General features: G+C 37.8%; 1 protein-coding gene across 2 annotated transcripts in view; it reads right to left on the bottom strand.

The window, feature by feature from the left end:
* GLRA2 (glycine receptor alpha 2) overlaps window positions 1-19,222 on the bottom strand; it is a 207,028-nt gene extending 187,806 nt beyond the window's left edge. For both annotated transcript variants that reach the window (XM_005903126.2, XM_005903124.2), the window contains exons 1-2: window positions 19,155-19,222; window positions 16,921-17,054 (exon numbers count right to left, since the gene is read on the bottom strand). In XM_005903126.2, coding sequence (XP_005903188.1) covers window positions 16,921-17,054; window positions 19,155-19,222 — 202 coding nt within the window. The remainder of the gene's footprint in view (window positions 1-16,920; window positions 17,055-19,154) is intronic.
* Between the last annotated feature and the right edge of the window lie 3,246 nt (window positions 19,223-22,468).

Here is a 22,468-nt window from a genome sequence, read left to right as displayed (position 1 = left end):
CATCTAGTTGCCATGAAGTGATGGGACTGGGTGCCATTCTCTTAGTTTTTTGAATGCTAAGTTTTAAGCCAGCTTTTTCACTCTCCTCTTTCACCCTCATCAAGCATTACTTTAGCAGTTGGAAATTAACAATTGGTTATATTGATTTTATTTACTAAACATTTCTAGCACTGAAGAGGAGAGTTGCCAGTGGATTCTATTTAGGTAACCTTAATGCCACCATACATCCCTATTCAGTATTGGTTATAGGAAATAAAGCTTTTTATACATGGGATGTTGGTCCTGGAATAGTGGTAAAGTAGAAGGGGTTGGATAGAAAGGCTGGGGATAAGAATGCTGGTACATTAACAATTCTTAATTCTCCTTTACTTGATACCTAGTACAATGCCATGTGTGTAGTAAATGCTTGATATGTATCTATATGCGAATGAATCCATTCATTCAGGATTAAACATTTGTTAAACTCCTACAAAGACAGGAAATACACAAAACCCTGCAGCTTTGAAGATAAATTAGAATCATTCTGTAATATAGAAAAGGGGGGACATCTGTGTTACAAATACATTCAATAAAGTATTGCAGGTCAAGAACGAGTGTCATTGATATTCCTCTCCAGGTTAGGCTTTATGTATCTGGAGAGCAGTGTTGATCTAAATCCTGTCTGGCAATAAGATAACTCCCCCCCCACCCCCCACTAAATAGCAAGAATGATGAGCAAAATTACAGCTGCTTTCCATTATGAGAAATGCCTAAGGAATGAAATGAGATAATATATGGGAAAAGACTTCATGCATTTTGAAAGAATCACAAATGTTAGATAATAACTTATTTTAGTTCCGTTGCTCACACCCAGCCACCTCTTCAGATTCTGGGATTAATAATAGGTGTTATGAATTCTTATATTCATTTGATACTTGTTTATTGGCTCCTTGTCTACTGTCATGTATTGGAGGTAAACAATGAAGAATGAGATAAGCCCAGTCTATGGCCTCCTTGACCTGGTGTAGGAGGGAAGGGACAAGGAAGCAGCCAGTCACAAGAGAGACTGTAGACTGCCATGTAAGAGAGGGTGGACTGAGCAGTTTAAAGGAAGCTTTCTAGAGGAAATGGTACTGACGCTGAAGTCTGTAGGATGAGTAAGAATTAGGCTGGTGAAAAGGCAGGCATGGTAAAGGGAAACGAAAGTGCCAAGCACAACAATGAAAAGTGTGAGGAACAGGAAACAGGGTATTAAGGTGGGAACAGAGTGGGAAGGCATGGCTTGGGATGTGGAATAATGACGTGGAAGAGGATGATATTGATACTCCCCCAAGGCCCTTGGATCCCATGTATCATCGTGCACCCCTCACCTCGGTATGCTTTTTCTGGAAAATTGAAGTAGAGTTGATGTAAAATATTAGTTACGGTGTACAGGGCTTCCCAGGCAGTGCCAGTGATAAAGAACCCGCCTGCCAACGCAGGAGACATAAGAGGCCGGGATTTGACCCCTAGGTCAGGAAGATCCCCTGGACGAGGGCAAGGCAACCCACGGAGAATCCCATGAACACAGGAGCCTGGCAGGCTACTGCCCATGGGGTCACAAAGAGTCGCAGACGACTGAGCAACTGAGCGTGCATGCACGCACAGGTGTGCAATATAGGATTCCACAATTTTTTAAGGTTATATTCCATTTACAGTTATTAAAAATGTTGGTTGTATTCCTCATGTTGTATAGTATATCCTTGTAGTTTATTTTCTACATAATAGTTTGTTTCTCTTAATCCACTATGCCTATATTACCCCTTTACTGTTCCCTCTTCCCACTGGCAACCAAGAGTTTGTTCTCTAGATCCGTGAGTCTGCTTCTTTTTTTATATATTCCTTAGTTTGTTGTATTTTTTAGATTCCACATGTAAGTCATATCATACACTATTTGTCTTTCTCTGTTTGAGTTATCTAAGCACAATACCCTCCAAGTCCATCCATGTTGCTGCATGTGGCAAAATGTCATGCTTTTGCTTCCAGTAGCCAGAACATGTACTCTTGCCTGGAGAATCCCATTGACGGAGGAGCCTGGTAGGCTACAGTCCATGGGGTCATGAAGAGTCGGACACGACTGAGCGACTTCACATTCACTTTTCACTTTCATGCATTGGAGAAGGAAATGGCAACCCACTCCAGTGTTCTTGCCTGGAGAATCCCAGGGACAGGGGAGCCTGGTGGGCTGCCGTCTATGGGGTCGCACAGAGTCGCACACGACTGAAGCGACTTAGCAGCAGCAGCCAGAACATGTGGTTTCTTACAGAGGGCTGTTCCAGAGCTATTGGAACTCACTTTGAAAGTGAAAGTGAAGTCGCTCAGTCCTGTCAGACTCCCATGGACTGTAGCCTATCAGGCTCCTCCCTCCATGGGATTCTCCAGGCAAGAGTACTGGAGTGGGTTGCCATTTCCTTCTCCAGGGGATCTTTCTGACCCAGGGATCGAATCCAGGTCTCCCGCATTCCAGGCAGATGCTTTAACCTCTGAGCCACCAGGGAAGCTCACTTTACCCACCTTCTATCTGGGAATTTACTCTCCCCACCCACCCATACACATCCTGAGAGCCATCTTTACCCAATAACTAATAGAGGGGGATATGAATAGTCAGCTCTCTTATCTCTAGTCAGAACAACTCTGGGGTATATCTTACACTTCAGAGTTCCCTTGAGGGATCAGGTCACACTCACCTACTATTGGGCTTGGCTTGAGATCATGCTCTTAACTGGGTTTTTACCACCCGTTGTTGTCTAATTTCATCACTCTCTTATATGTCTCCCTTGCTCAGTTGTCCTTAATAAATCACTTCCACACAGCATCTGCTTCTCAGAAACCCAACCTCAAACAGATGTAGTCAAAACTCTAACCGTGAAAACCCCAGTAAGCCATGTACAGGTGTATAGACTTTATCTGGAAGTGATGAGAAGTCCCAGGAGAGTTTTAAGAGTCATGGAAGGGTCTAGAAATTCAAGGATACTAGTATTTTGAGCTCTTTACTCCCTCGAATGACAGTTCAGCTTGCTTTTCCTATGCATTCAGATAGAGACATAGCCAATCAGGCACGCCAGAGCAGCTGCACTATGGATTTTCTAAAAAAAGTATAAGAGTTTATTTCTGATCTTAGCTTTCCTTAAGAATCTATTTATTATTCATGCTATAATTCTTTGCTTTATTTGCACCTGCCATATCTCCCTCAAAAGTCTGTGACTTTTTTCAGAGGCATTATTCTGTGATTTATATGGAATTTTGCATGATGTCACTAATGGATACTTTTTGTTAATACCTTCAACTGCTTTGCTTCATCACTGAAGCAGATAATTTATTCTGACATGTATGTGGAAAGTTAGACACTGAGGTGATACTTGCTTCCTTGAGACTTTACATATGCAGTTTATTGTGGCAGATGTTATTAGCATCTGGTTTCAGATTCTTATGTAATAATTATGCTCTTTCAATGTATGGAGGAGTGAGGAAGGTCTCATGGTAAAGGACACATAACTCAGTCATGGACACCTCACATGTTCATCCACTTCCACTGAGTTCTTCAAAGATTCCTTCACACAAGCTATATTGCTGTTAATTGTACACTGACATCTCTTAAATGAATACAGTTGAGGCAAATGGGTGCTAAAGAAGCCTTTTCACCCAGGGGCTCCTGCAAGCCCAGTTTGCCATAGGCAGGAAATAAAAAATGTGTCTGTGTGTGTGTCTGTGTGTGTATATGTGATTATGCCATTTGCAAAGTCTTGTTGACAAGTAGAAATGTGGAATTTTTCCCCTTGAGATAAGTGTATTCTCTTGCTGAGGAAATTCTTTTTTTATGGGCTTTGGGATATTTGCCCCAAGTCAGAGATTTATACATTTTGCTGAAAGCCCTCCATGTTACAAACTTGGTTGGCATCAAATCTGTGGAACAGGAAGCTGCCTGCTGAGTTTTAAGTGGGAATATTTGCTCTGAAGATTTGAATAAAGGATGAGCTTAAATGAGGCATATGTGCACAATAAACAAATGTGAATATCGGAAATGTAGGTGCTTGGGGGAAATAAAAGGAATACATATCCCAGACTGTGGGTAATTCCTCCTATTTCGAACTAGAGAAACATGTCTGATAATATAGGATTAGTCTAGCAAGGGTCAGGTCAAGTATGCCACTGGTCACAGAGAGGTCACTAACTCAAGAAAATAAAATAGGAATATTCCAGAGAAAATAAATGCTGAGTAGTATAGCAACCTTATTGTTAACAAGCTATGACCTCAAATTTTAGAGAGAACAAGCAGAGTGGCATTTTATCTATTAAAAAAACACCTTCCTGAAAAAAATAGAAATTGTGGTGCCAGGGCTTTCTATTCACAAGGTGTGGCATTGGACCTCTGTGACATTTCTTTTCAAACAGAGATGATCTCTTCTTAAATTTTTATACTTTGAGAAGACACTACATACATCATTTTACTATCAAATTTCAGAAAATACTAGGGAAAATGTTATCCGTATCTTCATATCCCATGACTTCTATAACTAGGATTCAGCAAAGCCATCTCCTCATCCCCCAGTATAATGCCACTATCTGCCTCCTAGAAATGTAGAAGCTGCATTGATACTGGAAGCAAATGATAGCAATGAATCTGATTCAGGCACTCAGGCTATATGATACAAAATCTGAAGACAGAGCAAGCAAGCTGTGTGTGTGCTAAATCACTTCTTTATACTTCATCTTCACTCAGTTCCTCTGCTAGGTCCAATTTATACCAACCTTCAATGACCAGTAAAGCTGAAAAATTGCTAGTTGCTCAGTCGTTTCTGACTCTTTGCAACCCCATGGACTATACAGTCCATGGAATTCTCCAGGCCAGAATACTGGAGTAGGTAGCCTTTCCCTTCTCCAGGAGATCTTCCCAACCCAGGGATCAAACCCAGGTCTCCCGCATTGCAGGCGGATTCTTTACCAGCTGAGCCACAAGGGAAGCCCAAGAATACTGGAATGGGTAGCTTATCCCTTGTCCAGTGGATCTTCCCAACACAGAAATCAAACCGGGGTCTCCTGCATTGCAGGTGGATTTTTTACCAACTGAGCTATGAGGGAAGCCCTCAATGACCAGAAAAGCTGAAAAATTGCTGTTCCATTATCTGTGGGTTGTACAGTGGAATATCAGCACCAATGCCATTACATGGATACCTTGAAGCAATGTTTCAAATAAGGGGCTTGTTTGCTATAGAATGTGTAGCAGTTCCATCATCAATGTGTCTTCATCTACTGTATGAGATACAGTTGACCCTTGAACAAGATGAGTTTGAACTATATGGACCCACTTATATGCAATATTTTTTCAATAAAAGCCTACTAGTGGTATACAACCCACTCTCTTTGGTTGAATCCACCCATGCAGAACTTGAATAACAGAGGGCCCACTGTAAAGTTACACATGGACTTTCAACTGCTGGGATTTGGCACCCCAGCCCCACATTGTTCAAGAGTCAATTGTAAATGATGTGGATCAGGAGCCATTCAGGCTAAGGGAGCTTTAGTATTGGGCTTCCCTGGTGGCTTAATGGTAAAGAATCCACCTGCCAATGCAGGAAATGCGAGTTCCATCCCTGGATTGGGAAGATCCCCTAGAGTATGAAATGGCAACCCACTGCAGTATTCTTGCCTGGAAAATTCCATGAACAGAGGAGCCTGGCGGTCACAGAGTCAGATATGCCTGAGCACACATGCACAGGTTTAGTATTTTCCCACCCCCTACTTTGTTTTCCAAATTTTACTAAGACCTTGAAATAAGAAACAGGAAGAAAAAAATCAGTTGTTTATTTGACAAATTCAGAGAAAGTATAAGGGAAGAACTAGTAATTAAAAACTTTTATATATAGGTAACTCTTTTCTCAAGACATTTAGTGATATTTCAAAGACATTTCTCTTTCTGCATCTATCTTCTTTGAAAACAATTTTCAATAGTTCTTCCTGGGAATTTATATCTAACTACATGAAGCATCCGGAGAAGGCAATGGCACCCCACTCCAGTACTTTTGCCTAGAAAATCCCATGGATGGAGGAGCCGGGTAGGCTGCAGTCCATGGGGTCGCTAGAGTCGGACACGACTGAGCGACTTCACTTTCACTTTTCACTTTGATGCATCGGAGAAGGAAATGGCAACCCACACCAGTGTTCTTGCCTGGAGAATCCCAGGGACGGGAAGCCTGGTGGGCTGCCATCTATGGGTCGCACAGAGTTGGACACGACTGAAGTGACTTAGCAGCAGCAGCAGCAGCACATGAAGCATCAATTTTGAGCAGACCAACTTAGAATATATTTTAGTACTATGAATACCTTAACCCTAAATCTACACACATTGAGATAAATACTGCATAATTACAATTGTTAAAAGAAGTTTTTTTTTTAGTATGCATTCAAATTTTTTTAATTTCAAAGAAGTGATAGTGAAAAAAATTCTTAACAAACAGTGGAATGGAAATCATACGAGATTTATTCATCTTGGAAAACTCCCTGAAAGAGAATGGCAATCCAAAAGGAAATTTTCCATGTAGCCATGAAATTTTGTTATGTTCTGCTGAAAAAAATGTCTTTAGTTCAAGGTTAAAGGTCACTTATTTAAGTGTATATTTGTCACTCAGCATTTAAGAATCATAAAGACTAAAACAGAAGGTGATTATCAGATCAAAGTATTTTGCTGTACTGACTAATGTCTTTTCTTTTGTTTTCAATGTTTGTTTTTTCAAAATGCCACTGTTTGCTTATTTATTCATGTAAATGAAGCAGGAGATAAATAGTCTGCAATAATAATCTAACTTGTATCGTAATTCTCTTGTGGCATCGGAATGCTAATGTTGACCATGTATCAAAACAAAAGCCATGTTTACTGAATTCTGGGGCCTTCCTACTCTTATGAATATTATCTTTCTAGCAGATAATCATATTATATATATATATATATATATATATGTAGGTTTCCATCAGCAGCAGCTATTTTCATGTTAAAAAAATTTCAGTTGGTCCCATAATTTTTACCAAGACCACATTTTCCAAAGTACAGTCTGTAAAACACTAGTTCCTGAGAATGTTACTCATTTAAGGAATCTATGATCAAATAAGTGGAGGATAAGCCCTTGTGTTACAAATAAAAGTTTTTAAAATATTTATTTGTATATTTTTACTGTAGCTTTTTTTCAAAACATTTTAACATGCTAATGAATATTAGAGTCTCTTAGAGGATGTTTTGCAGAATTTCCATTCTTATTTTACATTTTAAACTTTATATCTGAGAACATTTCATGGAACTAGTGTCGAGAAACATCTTTGACCAGATGCTGAACTAAAGAAACACGATAGCTACTTTTCCTAGAAGCAGCCTCTGTACATGAATTTGCTACATGCAAACCTTTTAAGAGCAAGAAAAAAAGTTGTGAATGGCTGATTCCTTCACTAATCCTCTTGGAAGCTTCCAGAGTCTTCTGGAGAATAATGATCATCCTTGAAATATTGTGAGTTGAAATAAGATATAAGCAACTGTAAAGAATTATGGGCAGAACAGTTTCTCAGAGACCAGATCTCTGGGAAGATTGGTTGCATCCAAGCTCTTCTGTGGGTGAATCAATAATTTAGAAAGGGACATACTCAAAAATATTCACTTAGACTGTAAAGACTAGGGACTATCCAAATTAGAAGTGAAACAGACATCTTGGTCCAAGTCTTTTATTTTGGAGATGACAAGAATTAATCCCAGAGAGGTTGGGTGGCAATGCTCTAGGTCACAGCAGGCAAAACTGTAATTAAAACAAGGCATCATGAGTCTCAGTTTAGATTTTTTTTCTTGTAGGATGTCCCCCACCTTTATTTGGTAAGGCAATACTGGCACACAGTATCTTGGGGAAAAATACTATAAGGAAGACATTATTCTTCAGCTACGGGAGCAAAATTTCTCACTCTGGACCTGTAGTTCTTAAACTATAGGGAGTAATGAATTTGTTAAAGTGGGTGTTTAAACATCCCATCATTCGTTGATTCTAGAGAGGTAGAGTTGGAAAGGTGGGACCAGCCATGTGCCCTTTTAACAGTACTCACAGGGCTCTAAAGCAGGTGTTCTGAAAAGCGTGGTTTGGGAAACACATCTGACTGGTTGCCAGTTTGGTTTAGCATTAAATCCTAAGTCATTTGACTTGGCATACTCTATAAAACATTCACGTATTAAAACCACAGTTAATTCAAAAGAAAAAGTAGAATATGAGAAATTCACTGTGAGAACTCCAGTATATGTATAAATTATCCTGAATTATCATCCTACTGGGGTTGTTACAGTGTGGTTTACCAAATGTGTGTATCCTTCACTTTTCAGACTTGGAGATTCAAAGCTAAATAAACAGACTCCTTGTTTTCTGAATACATTTAAGGGGGAAGGGTGCTTTATCTATTGCTAAGAGAAAGCCTGATAAAAGAAATCTCAGCTGCCTTGTCGGGCGTGAATTTGTTCTTAGAAACCCACATCTTGAAGTATTTAAATGTAAATAAATCAGAAGAAGATAGATTATATTATCTTCTATGTACACTTGGGTTTTAAAAGTGAAAGAAAAATTAGGTGGTAAAGTGGTTCTGAGGTTTTCCTAAAGTAGTTAGAATTGCCATGATAAGTAGCTGTATTTCAGGTGCAGTAATCAAACCAACCAAGAGTGGAAAACAAGCAACTGTCCCTTAGACCCACCATTTCCTCAGAATACACACTTCTCTGCCCCTAGGCATCTAACACTTCTTCTTCAGCTCTGTACAGACAGAAGAGCAAGGAGGAAAGGCTGTGTCTCAGAAATGCTGCCCCAAGAGACTTGGCATTTAAATCTTGTGCTTCAAATCTAAGCCCACAACACATTCCAGTGTGGGAAGCCTGGGGCAGGGGAGGGGGGCGGATTACTGAGGGGCAAACACAACAATATTAGCAAACATATAAACATGTCAAATCAGAGAGAAAGGAAACAATATTAATTATTTTTGTATATTCCACAGGAAGACCTCTCTCTCCTCCCTTTTTCCCTCTTTGCCACCACCCCTTTGCGCCTCTTTAACTCATCTGTTTAGGAAATAGAACTATCACGTTCCATTATCTTCCTCTCTCTTCTCTGCTTTTGGAGGTATCATGTATCTATCGGGATAATATGTCCAGGTGGCATCCCGTTTTCATTTCCATCCTTTCCCGAGAGTGACAAAGGAAGGCTTATTAAACCTATTGTCAGTTTGGGAACTGTCTGTTTGGTCACCCGAAGTTGAAGGGTGGCTTTGCTCATAAGCTGACTTCATGCTGATTACCTTCCACTCCCCACCCATCTCAAGATTCTGTCTTCTCTTTTTTGTTCTTCTCTGTACTCTGGGAAGCTGACCTTCTGGGTTTGCATCATTGAGCTCCCTTGCCTTCAGACTTCTAGTTGGATTTGGCCAACGAGAGGGTCCACAAGAAAATGGAATGCAGGAGGAGAGTGAGGTCAGAATATTTATCCACTAGCTTCCTCCTTGCTAAGCCAGCACATACTGGCTCCATTGTGCCTTCGATCTCACTGCGTGGCTTCTCTTTCGAGCCACTTTCTCTAGGTTCTGGCAGCTACTTCCTTTCTTGCCTCTTCAGGTCTACTGTTGACAGTCCCAGAGTACTACATTCTCCCTTTAGGGATTGGTTTTTTCCAAACTCTCCCACACCCAGTTGGAATGTGCCGTCTCTTTCCTGCAAAGATCCTGGATGGTACAGCATTAAACTTACAAATTATATTCCAGCTTTTACAAAAGTGAGAACTGACATTTAAAAGCTTAACTTTCTGTTTACCACTGTATACTTAGCAAGGAACATGGTTCCTGGCACGTAGATACTGCTCACTGCTTATTTATTAAAGGAATAAACAAAAGAATTGCGTGTTTAGATAGAAATATAAAGATGGAAAACCTTTACATGTAATTTTTTGTGCTCCCTTGCTGCAAATTTATTCTGTTGCTTTGACAATGCATGGGCAGGTGTAGCTTATTTTTCCTCAAGAAAGTATGAGCCATCTCCCAACAGAAAAAAAAAAAAAATAGAAAACAAGACTTATTCAGTCACATTCATGGTAACTGCCTATTCGGTTTCCACGTTTTGACGTGACCCGGGATTTGATTTTTCCCTCTTGGATGGATATGTTAATGGAACAGAGCCACCGTTTGGTGTACTCATGTACTTTATAAAGGAGTGGAGGGTGCATAAGCCAGGACATGAGTCAGAGAGAGTGTCCAGTTTCCCTCTTGTACTTGCCCCCGACCACATTTGGTTGGCTAGCCAGACTAGAACTCCAAAATGGAGATCTAGTTACTTTATTCCTACAGGTCCTTCACAGTTAAGAACACCAGTTAGAGACCTATTCTTTTTACTCATGTCCCTCTTTTAGTGAGCTTCACATGGCTTAAAGTATCTGCAATCAGTGACAAGTGTTCAGAGTAGTCCTCTCAAGAAAAAAGTCAATGAGAAAACGTTGCCTCCTACAGTCAAGACAGCCTCTTAGGTGTTAACTCCGAGGAGAACACAGAATGCTTCCAAAGACTTTATAATGAGGCTTAATCAACTATATTTTCATTTGTAAGACCAAACATGTCTGATCCAACAGCACCAAGAACAAGGTGATAACTATTTTTCTCTAAACCTGATTATATCAACTAGACACATTATAATGTCCACATTTTAAGTACTGAGACACCCTGATATATATGCCATTATTTCTTAAAACAAGGTCTCAGATTATCAACAAAATGGACTGATTGTTCTTCAGCATGGGGAGTAACAGAAAGCACTATAGAACTCAGGATAAAATGTTTAGGCTCTTTCAATAATGAAAATTAAGGATATGAAGTCACACAGAATCAACCAAGGAGCAATACATTCTCAAAAACTAAATTATGGGCTTCCATTTCCAGTGCTCTTAACCTGCCATGTTGCAGAGACTAAATGTTCTGTTTAAAATACTTATTCTAAAATTGGAAATCAATTCAGCACGTTTGTGCAGTGACCCTTGCAACTGCAGTAACTGGACAAGAAAATACATCAGAAAGGACAGTCACATATCTTACATCAAATTCATTAGAGTCCTTTCTAGACCAAGCAAAATTGGTTCTATGTCTTTTACTTGGTTCATTTAAAAAATGAATCTAAGAAAATAATAAAGGATAAGATTTGAATAAAGATTTGATAAAGATAATTCCTTCACACAAATGGCTCCCTCTTTGTTTCATATTTAGGAATATGCAATAGCCCTCTCAGGTTGAAAATATTCCCACTGGACTAGTAAAAAAGGAACCAGCTGAGACATATGACATCTACATCCTGGTTACTGTGGTAGGACTCTAAAATGCTAGAACTTCTTTGACTCTTTTTTTTTTCCCATTTAAAACAAATTCAAACAACTTTTAAGGACCCAATCACCATGAAGGGTAAGTTTTGAGAATACATAGTCAGTGTCCGTTAGAAAAGAGAAATGGAAGGCTGGTAATAATAATACAAATTACTTGTTATAATTTTAATAGTTAGAAGCAAATCATTCAGATTTATGATTTCTTTGGATGTTCAGAACAACCCAAATGAGGCGAGCAAAGTCAGAATAAAACCTGAGTCACAGAGAGATGGAGACATCTCTTCTCCAAAGTGGCTGAACCAGGACATGTACCTGGGTTTTCTGGATCCAAGTCCAAGACCCCTCCCACTCTACTACTCTGTCACCATGGAATGGAAGACATACTTCAATAAATGAACTTATACTTTGGAGTAGACATTGCCTGAGTATGTTAGAATACTGTAGATGCCTCCTTCTTGATGTTACCTCAAATTCCTGACAAGCACCTTGCAGGCCCATACTGCTGCTGCTGCTGCTGCTGCTAAGTCACTTTAGTCGTGTCCGACTTTGTGCGACCCGACCCCGTGGATGGCAGCCCACCAGCCTCCCCCGTCCCTGGGATTCTCCAGGCAAGAACACTGGAGTAGGTTGCCATTTCCTTCTCCAATGCATGAAAGTGAAAAGTGAAAGTGAACTCGCTCAGTCGTGTCTGACTCCCAGCGACCCCGTGGACTGCAGCCTACCAGGCTCCTCTATCCATGGGATTTTTCAGGCAAGAGTACTGGAGTGGGGTGCCATTGCCTTCTCTGGGTAGTATATACAAATGAAGCTAAACTAAATTGTGACACGGCTAGTAGATTTTGGATATTCAAAAATCTTCATGTACATCATACCTGAATAAAACTATCATATATAAATTTCTCTTTGATACAGCCAGACTTTCCTTTCAGTAACCAGTTCCCCCTTTTATCTCCTGTTGTGTGATTCTAATATGGCTGTACCCTTTTAGGTGTCTGAAGGTTTCGACTGCTTTCTGCATTCAAGTCAAATACTTCTGCAAAAAATATTTCTGATACTTGTAAGCATTCTATTCTTTTTCTCAGAATCCATGGTAATATCTGATGCCTGCATCTACCAGGGTGATCAAAGAAATGATTGTGCTAGGGCTTCATTACCACCATCTGAGAGAATCACTCTTTCCAAGTGTCCCTGCTGGACATTTATGCTCAGGCCATGCCCTACAGGGGTTGATAAGCACAACACATGATGTGAGCTCCTGTTGGCTACAGACAAGAGACTTTTCAAGGGGAGAAACCTGAAGACCTCGAGGTTTTTGGAAGTGAATCTGTTTCTTACTTGCATCTGAAACACCTTTTGAGCTGATAACTCCTTGGGAAATAAAGGAAACCATATTGCATGCAAATGTAGGTTTTAATGTCACACATCACACTTTCAAATTTAGGTCTCCAGATATGGGGAAAAAATCAGTGTGCATGGCATGAACAAAAAAGTGGAGGGAATAATTATCTCCTGGCATTATCTATTCCAGATCCTATCCCAAAATGAATGTTCTGGTGAAATGCATTTATTCACATTGGGATGAAACTTAGGATATAACTCTAAGTTAATTTTCTTTTCAAAGAAAATTTCGTTAAAATAGATAAAGGCTTTGTTTCAAAGAGAGAAAATCAGAACTAATGCATTTTGCCCAGGTTTGAGCATTTCATTTGGCTTCTTGAAAAGCTTAATGTTTAAAGTGGCATTTTCAAGATACAATAATACTGACAAAGGAATATCTGATAGGATGATGGAATAACACCATGATAAATCAACTGAGAATGAGACAAATCACCCAAGTGGGGAAAAAGGCTTCTCTGTTGACACAGAATCAACATTTACCATGGTTTCAACACAGGTAATTGTGAGTAGATATAGCTTGTGTTTTTATCTGAAGTGAGGATTTTCAAAATTTATGTTTTGACGAGATCTGACCCAAGTCTCTGTGGATCTCATAGATGGAATGCAATTGGCAGCTCTGACTCATGACTTTGTTTATACACTATGCTTCAGCACATCAGAAAAGCTATTTTTTTTTTTTTTGATAGTTTCTAAGAATGGCTCTCAATTACAGAGTCTAAGTCTGAATCATTTCTGGCTCCCTTTTCTAGCGTACATCCATCTTCCTTCCTTGTATATATGCCCATTATGACATCTTTCAGAGCCCATTAGGGATATGGAATAGACATGAAGTATTTTACTGACTTGAAAGTATGCAGGAAAAATTTCTTCCAATAAGAAAAATTGTGCATATACACTTTTTTTCCCATGCCAGTACATGGCATCAAAGAAAACAGAGACATATGCTGTTATTTCTTACAGCTTCTAGAAAAGCCATTCCCTTTTCCTCAACAGCCCATATTTGGCTTTTGCTTGTATTCTTGTGGTCAGATTTTGCCCTTTTGTATTCTTATTAATCATCATCATTGTTATTTTCAGTATCATTGTCTTCATTGTCACCATGTTTATTGTTATCATAGTTTGGTTTGGGCATTTACAGGGAGTCTATCACTATTCCAGATACAATCACATTTCCTAATCACCTTTCATATCTATCTACTATATAAAATTTCTCATTGATACATTGCTAATCAGCTATAGTAAGTACTATTGTTTTCCTAGTCTCCTTATTGCTACAAGTTCCTTATTATCTATTTTATTTCTTTCTCCTCAACTTAGCTAAAATCATCTTTGCTGGCCACTAGAACCACTGGTAGGTTCCTCAGAAGTTCCCACCCCTTGCCAATATCTGATAGTAACCTATATCTGATAGTAACCTATAATGGAATGTAATCTGCAAAAAAACCTGAATCACTATGCTGTACACCTAAAACTAACAAATACCGTGAGTGAATTATACTTCATTTCTTAAAAAGGTTCCCTCCGCCCTCAACTTCTACTACAATTTATTGTAAGCACTAATTTTCAAAAATTGATCTGCATTTTCCTTTCTTTCTTGGTCCTTATTTCCTCATTCTGGAGAAAAGGAGGTTTTATATATATATATATATATATATATATATATATATATATATAATAAGGTGTGGTATGGCAATGGGTTGATAAATCATAAATATGCAATAGAACTATATTAGACATATAAACTTCCATGGGAACACTTATGAGGGAAGATCACATCTGTCTAAAATAGTGGGGAATGTTTTACATCCAGGAAAAACCAAAATCCTCACAGTAAAGAGAATTGTGGGAGCTGTTCTATAATTGTTCTGATATAAACAGTCCATCTAAGTAACATTTAGGAAAGAGTATCAGGGTTCATTGAAGTGAGAGTTAAAGGGAAAGGGAGAGAAAAGTCAGTAAAGTTCATTAATGTTAAGAGTCCTAAGTTATATTTACCTATTTCCCTTTGATAAGTCTTTGAAACATCCTGTACTTGGGTCTTTAGGACAGATCTAAAAAATATGGCCATGCTTTGCTATACTTGATATTCTCCTCATTTCTTTATTCTTTAGAATCATGAGAAATGTCATTTCCAAAGAGTGACATCCCCAAAAGAACCAGAAAAAAACGGTGTGGAAAGTATTGCTTATTCTCTGTGGTCACTTAAAGTAGATGCAAAGAACTGACTCACTAGAAAAGATCCTGATGCTGGGAAAGATTGAAGGTGGGAGGAGAAGGGGACGACAGAAGATGAGATGGTTGGATGGCATCACCGACTCCATGGACATGAGTTTGAGTAAACTCCGGGAGTTGGTGATGGACAGGGAAGCCTGGCGCGCTGCAGTCCATGGAGTCGCAGAGTCGGTCATAGCTGAGCGACTGAACTGAACTGAACTGAACTGAAAGTAGCACTAGCAACATGGGTGTTTGTTTTATTACTCTTTGTACTTTTCTTCCCTTTCAAAAAATCATTTCTGGAAAATAATGTTAATAACTACTATTAAACAGGATTCTCATGAACTTGAAAGAGTTCCATCTCTGGTCTTTCTCTATGAAACTTTCCATGAATAGCTTAATAGAAAATCATCTTTCCTTTTGTTGGAATCCTGTAGTATTTTCTCTGTACTTCCTAATATCTCTTTCTATCTAGTATTATGTATTATATTATTATACATGTATTTATGTAACATCTGCTCTCTCCACTGAAATTTATGGTGGTAGCATCCAAACCTGTTACATCTCTCAAGTTTTCAAAGCATGCAGTAGTTTTTTGTATGTAGTTCAGATTAAAAAGTTATTAGATGGCTCAGTGAATAAATGTATGAGTGAGCAGTCTCATTGACAAAGCTGATTCTCAACTAGTTACTCATAGGATTTCATTTCAAATATTGACTTCCAGTAACCATAAAATTAATATGAAATGGGGTGAACATGAAAATTTTTAGGAAAATTGAGCTTTGAACTAAGTTCTGTTGTCTCTTTTTTATATTTAATCTATAAATCAAAATGTTTTGTCAAAAATCTTACATGTTTCTTTAAGTAATGTGCCCTTCACTGGGTATATTCAGAGGTGCAACTTTTAAAAAAGGTAGGAATTTAGAATTTAGTTTTCATGCTCATATTTGCCAATAATAAAAATTAATTAACCCTCAAGGAAAGCAATCCAATTAAATAGTTAATAAGCAAAACCAAAGCAATGCATGAATTATGACATAATACCTAGATAGGTTTATCATTTTATAAAATATTATAAATATTTCATACAGCATTATTTTAAATTAAATTACAAAGTAAAATGCACTTATTTAAAATATGTTTTAAAATTAAAACATCAAAACAATTCAATAAATAACTGGTTCTTTCTTATTTCAGTATTTTTCTGATTCAGAATAAAAATTAATCAAATATATCAAAAGTAATTTTTGCAGACTATTAATTACATTTTTGTAATGCTAAACATACAAAAACACCAAAGTTTTTGGTTTGTTTCTAATCAAACAAAGACAGTATCCACCATCTTTGACATATGCACTTTACAATTCTATGATCTTCTTTGTTAATTTCTGATAAATAATTTCAAATAAACAATGAGAATGCTTAAACAAGAGGACCCAATAGTTTGTAATATATTCAATTAGAGCCTTTTCTTACAAAGTTTAAAAATGAGGGCTTGAAAGTATATATAATGGCATGTTATATATTGAATTTTAAACTTCATTTTAGGAGTAGGTATTTAAAACCCAAACCAAAGACCTTGGTGTAGTCGTTCATATGAATCACATCCATCATTTGCTCTTATATTCGTTTCTGGTCACACTCCCACTCAAGATAACATAGGGAATGTGGCAATAATCTCAGGTTTTAGTTTTCCTTGTGGAACATAACACAAATGAGGAAAGTTTTTGCAAGTTTATGTGTTTGTGTGCAAACAACACATAAAATTTAAGCTATTAAATCAACTAGTTCGAAAGAATGGGAAAATGAAATGAATACTGTGCTTTTTGTTTTCATTTCGTAATAAAAAGTCCTTAAAACTTGTTTTCAGTGTATTCAAGCATCTGGACTTCCCATAGACTTAATTAACATAAGTTTAAGTGGAACCTACCTTTAAAATTTGGCCTGATTCTTGCATCATATCCTGATGTCCTTCCCATTAATTTGTCCAAGAAATCTGAAGGAGATAGGGTCTGTGAAGGTTGTTTTCCAGACCTGGAGTCATGGTCTTTGCAGAAAGCCGCCCTAAACACATCATTAACTCTTTTAGCAACAATTCCATTCTTATCACCTGAGAACTAATGTTCACACAATGTTTGACATTGTGTTTTATAAATATATTTGATATGTTAATAAGAAGAAAAAGTTATAAACTTTTTGGTCAACTTCCTAACTTGTATATGGTCTTGAGGTAACTTTAAGTGGTATAAATCCTGAGTCATATTTCCTAAGTTACCAAACTTTGCCATAAGATGTTTAAGATGACACAGCATGCATAGCTTTAGGTTATATGTTTTATGGATATATAAAGCTCTTTCTAGTGTCATCAGGGAAATAATGATAATTTCTAAAATTTATGTGATTGTCTCCTTTCCCCATGACTTTCAAAATATTCTTCCAGCATTTCAGCCCCTAATGTAAGTCCTCTACATATATATAATAAGATGGGCAGAACAAAGTAAACCATGAACTAATTATCCCATTGCTTATTTTCTCACCTGCTAGATTCTGTTCCAACTTTCAGCTATTTTCAATGTGTTGTCTAAAAGAAAATCTTCACTTGTAAATTTAACTTCATTCTAAAATAGGTCAACAGTGAGCATGTCTGTACTCCTATTTTATCATTGTTATTTATATATTAGCATTTAAATTGTTGACTTTCTAGTAAAGTGTTCATGAAAAAGAACTTCTAAATCAGTTTGTCTTTTGCATTGTTAAGACACTAAATGGTAATTGGACAACTTCTCAGATTTCTATTTTCCTTAAAAGGCTTATAAAAAGAGCATATTTGGTTTGTAATGGAATGAATTCTTTCACAATACATAGTTGTTGACTGAATGTTGATTTCTTCGACAAAGTATGTATTTTCAAGCTTTATTTTCAATAGTTTAACAAATAATCTTGTTAATTCTTATCACTAAGAAAATACCACATTCTTGACAGTTTTTCAAAGAAGTAATATTAAATATAAGTGCAAAGATGATACAGACATTTGGTAAAAGTTAAAATTGATACAATCACCTAGAAATACTCACATTCCCATAAGCGGATTCATCTGATTAATCAAGTATTATTTGATTATAATGGTGATGGTGGTGATGAAGATGATGATGATGGTGATTCTAATAAAACCCAGCCTACGATTTTTCTTAATCATAGTAGGAGGTGTGAACCTGAAAGGAACATAGAGGGTTTTCCCAGTACTCATAGCATTATTGCTATATGTTCCATTTCTCTTGGTTCTGTGAAAAAATACCATAAAATTTGGTGAAAATTAAATGAAGAGTCCTATACTTTGTTGTACGAACATTTCTTATCTCTATCTTGTCTCAGAACCTCTTAGCTATTAGGATGGCTATTTCACTTACTGCTAATAATCTGATATTTTGAGGTATCAATTGATTAAATGATTTATAAATTAAGTAGAAAATGCAAGCATGCAAATAATGATTTCTTGCTTATTTTAATTATGCATAGTCCATTTCTCATGCATGGATAAATACAAAGATGTCATATTAATTTAGTTTTGATAGGCAATAACATTTCTGAATTTATTGAACAGTAGACTACAGTGATAGCATGAGTTTTTAAATGTTTTTGATGTTTCAAGAAATTTCCTGAATTGTAGTTCTCATAGTATGCATCTAGTTATTGAAATACAATAGAAGTCCCAAGTTGGCTAAGAATTTGGGTTCTTTTATATTTTCTATAAAATGAGCATGCTCCTAGCAAATTAATTCAATCAGTTGCACCATATGAAAAGCATTGCATTCAATAATCCCTTTAAATGACTTGCAGAAGAATTTGAAAACAAAAAAAATCACCATTATATAGAAATATAAAGAGCATGCAACTCATCAGAGTATCTTAATACCACATTGGCTGTGAAAAAGCATTCAAGTGCATAAAGTAGGATTATGCATCGTAAAACTTGCCTTTGTGAAAATTTACCACCTTCCCACCATAATTAAGCTTTTTAAAAGAACAAAAGAACTCTAACTCTCCTTTATAAAATTAGCATAATATGGTCCAGGACATAGGAAAATAGATAAAAATTACATGGCACATTCTCTTTCAAACAGTTTTCATGTGGAAAATATCAGCATGCAAAGTCGTTTCACCTACCTGAAGTGGTTTGTCTCTAAGAAAAATGCAAACAAGGTTGTCAAAATGCTCACTAGCTGCCGGTTCATTCCTGTATCTGTGATGCTTGTGGAAAATATTCCCGAAATGATTCCAGAAAGAAGCTAGGACAAAGTATCTGTTTATTGTCCAGACTCAAAATTTGGCAGGAATCTAGTTTCCTTGAAAATCAAAAAGAGATTTGGGTTTGTACAGTTTGCTGAGAAAAAACAAAAAGTGCCAGTACTAGGCATCATGGTCAGGTCAAACGGGGGCTTAGGACCATCAGTTAACCCAGGAGAGACAAAGCCTTAGAACTGATGGATCCCCAGCTGCTTTTCTTGAATAATAAAAATGCAGCTACCTTAATCACATCACCATGCAAAGGGGGCTGGTGACAATGCCATGCTGGAAGTCGGTTGCAGTGGCTTTTGTTTTATGTCCTTTCTATTTAGCGAATCTCTTTTCTCTAGAAAATGTTCTCTTTTTAAAAGAAGTTGCAAATGAGGGATAAGAAAGGACTCTGCGTGCTAGAGTGGGTAGGAAGAAGAGGGCAAAATTGCTGAGATCCTGTGCTGGAATGAGGGCTACAGAAACGGAGACGTGATCTTACCCAGCCGATAAATTTCAGCACTCGGACAGCTCCTAGCTCTGAAGTGCGCATGTTTCCTTTTTCAGTCGCTTGGGGCGGGGGTCGGGGAGAGGCATTCCAGAGCGGACATGCCTGCTATTTGAAGGCAAGGAGTGACTGGCTGTTCAGCGAAGGGTTGCTGAAGGGGTGCGGTGATGACCAGAGAAGAGCAGAGGTCAGGATAGATGGAGAGGGTGAAGGAGGCTAGGGTCTGAGCTCCTGGAAATGCGAGTCTGTTGGTGGGTGGGCGGGACGGGAGTTTGAGGCAGAAAAAAGAAGGGAATACGATCTAGGCGTGGGAAAAGAAAATTGGGCGAAGCAGAGAACAGAATCGATAGTACTGAAATTACAGTAGGGGAGTGGGTAGTCTACTCCTTATCAGTGGAACCTAGAGGCAAAAGAGGAATCCTGTGCCGAAAAGGAGGGGACATTTCCTTGGCATAGAGAAACCCATATGCAGAAAATGATTCTTGAGGATCGATAATTTAATTTATAAGCCCTTTATACCTTCCTCGCCCCTTGAGTGTTTTCATTTGATTTTAGCTACCTGTTCCCAAAGAATCTCTCTACTTCTTTACTAGGGAAAGCCCCTTCGCTGAGCTTTCTTTAGCGGCTCAAAATCCTTGGGCATCCTCTTCAAGTCACGGATTTGTAATAAAGAAAAAACAAAATGGGCCGGCAGGGGGCAGTAGCAATCTTTTCCTGCCCTGGTTAAAGGTTAGACTAGGGCTCCCAGTAAGAGCTGGAGCAAGGAAGGGTGAGACTGCAGGTTGAGTTTCTTCTGCCCATTACAGATGTTAATCACCAGGGATGAGTCATAAAGTATAAATGTTCTTCTCCTAAATTGGCTAAAGAGACAGAAAATAGTGCAAGTTTATAAATCCTGTACAAAAAGCATGACAGGTAACCTTGCTATTTCAAATTAAACTTACAAATATTATTAATAAAAAAGAGGAAGGATAAATAGTTCAATGTAAGTAATTATCAACTTCTGGCAAGGGGAGATGAAAAATTCATGTTCTGCCATGAGCTGGGTGAGTAACCTACTGTTTGTCTGCAAAATATACTTTGTCCGTCTCCTTGGCACTCCACTGCAGGTCTTAATTTTAAAATAAAATAAGATGATTAATTTTTATTCCATAAATGACTAATATGTGCATGGATAAGTTTAAATATCATAGCAGAGTAACAAGGAATTCTGTGATTTCAAAAAGGAAATTCTAAGAAAAAACGCACATTCTTTTTACCTTTTAATCTTAACATAAATCACGATGGTCTTATTGAAATGCATATTCTGATCTGGTAGGTCTGAGGTGGTGCCTGAGATTCTGCATTTCTAACAAGTTCCTGGCTGATGTTGATGGTGCTGGCCCCACTGATCACACTTTGAGTGGCAATGTTATGTATGCCCTTTTATCAGATTTCTATCTCACCAAGACAGTGAGAATATAGGACCTTTCTTTAGATGAAAAGCAGCAGTGCGCAAGCATTCTGTTTACATACAAAATCAGTTCTTTGAAAGTGTTTTCTTAACTCACAAAACCCAGAAAAACTGATTCAGTTTAAAAGAAAAACAGTCTAATGTAAAGTGAGACATCCCTGGACTGCAGTTTGAATCTGTTCACTTCCAAATTCATCCACATGGAAACTCTAGACCTGATTTTATCCCTGCAGTCCTGACCCAAAAAATAAAATCAATTCCTGGAAATATATTTCTTCAGTTGGTGCTATGGAAAAATCATACAAGATTTTTTTTGTGCTCAAGATTCTTTCCAAAAGCGAAACTATATATGTAAAAATATAGGAAAATTATTTATCCAAAAAGCTTTTGAGGTTGTAATGATGCTTCAAGTAATAAAGTCTTTGCCAGTCATTTCTTTCAATGTTAGTAACCGAGAGTAGAGTGAGTAGGGAAACCTGTGACAAAGGGAGACTCTGGCTAGCAGTATGAAATCAAAGTATATATTATTTTAGAGTTGGAGGGAACTTTGGAGAAGACCTAATGTAACCTCCTCATTATACTTCTCAGCTCTCCTCAATTTGGATTCCAGCTCTGTCAATCTATAGAAACGGCTCTCCCTGAGTTTGCCAATGAATTCCTTGTAACTAAGGCCGAAGGATATTTTTTCTGTTGTCATCTTGCTTGACATTTCCATGGCACTTAACATCTCTTTTCCCTTCTTTTATTTAAATTTATATTTATTTTATTGTGGAAAGAGCTCTTTGCTTGAAATTTATTCTCTCAACAGATTTTTTAGTGTAAAGTACAATGTTCTTAACTGTAGGCTCAGAACTATACAGTGCATCTCTAGAACTTATTCATCTTATTATCACTGAAACTATACCCAGTGATTAGCAGCTCCTCATTTCTCCCTGTCCTCCACCCCTAGCAGCCACCATTCTGTTCTCTTCAACGGCTTTCTTCTCTAGACCCTGTGACACAGTACACCCCTGGCTTGCCTAGTGTATTGTCTCCTTGGCAAGCGTTTCCTCATCCTCCTGGGTTATATTAGTTGGATTTTCTAAAGTTTGTATTCTAGGTCCTCTCATCTTCTCATTCTACACTCTCAGACAATACTATATACATCTATAACTTGCATTTTCCTTTTATGCAGATGACACACAAATATATTGGCTAAGAGGTTAAAGCGTCTGCCTGCAATGCAGGAGACCTGGGTTCGATCCC

Source organism: Bos mutus, chromosome X (genome assembly GCF_027580195.1).
Source record: "Bos mutus isolate GX-2022 chromosome X, NWIPB_WYAK_1.1, whole genome shotgun sequence".
NCBI lineage: Eukaryota > Metazoa > Chordata > Mammalia > Artiodactyla > Bovidae > Bos > Bos mutus.
The sequence above is the reverse complement of the archived record's forward strand: the minus strand, read 5'-3'. Positions and strand labels throughout refer to the sequence as shown.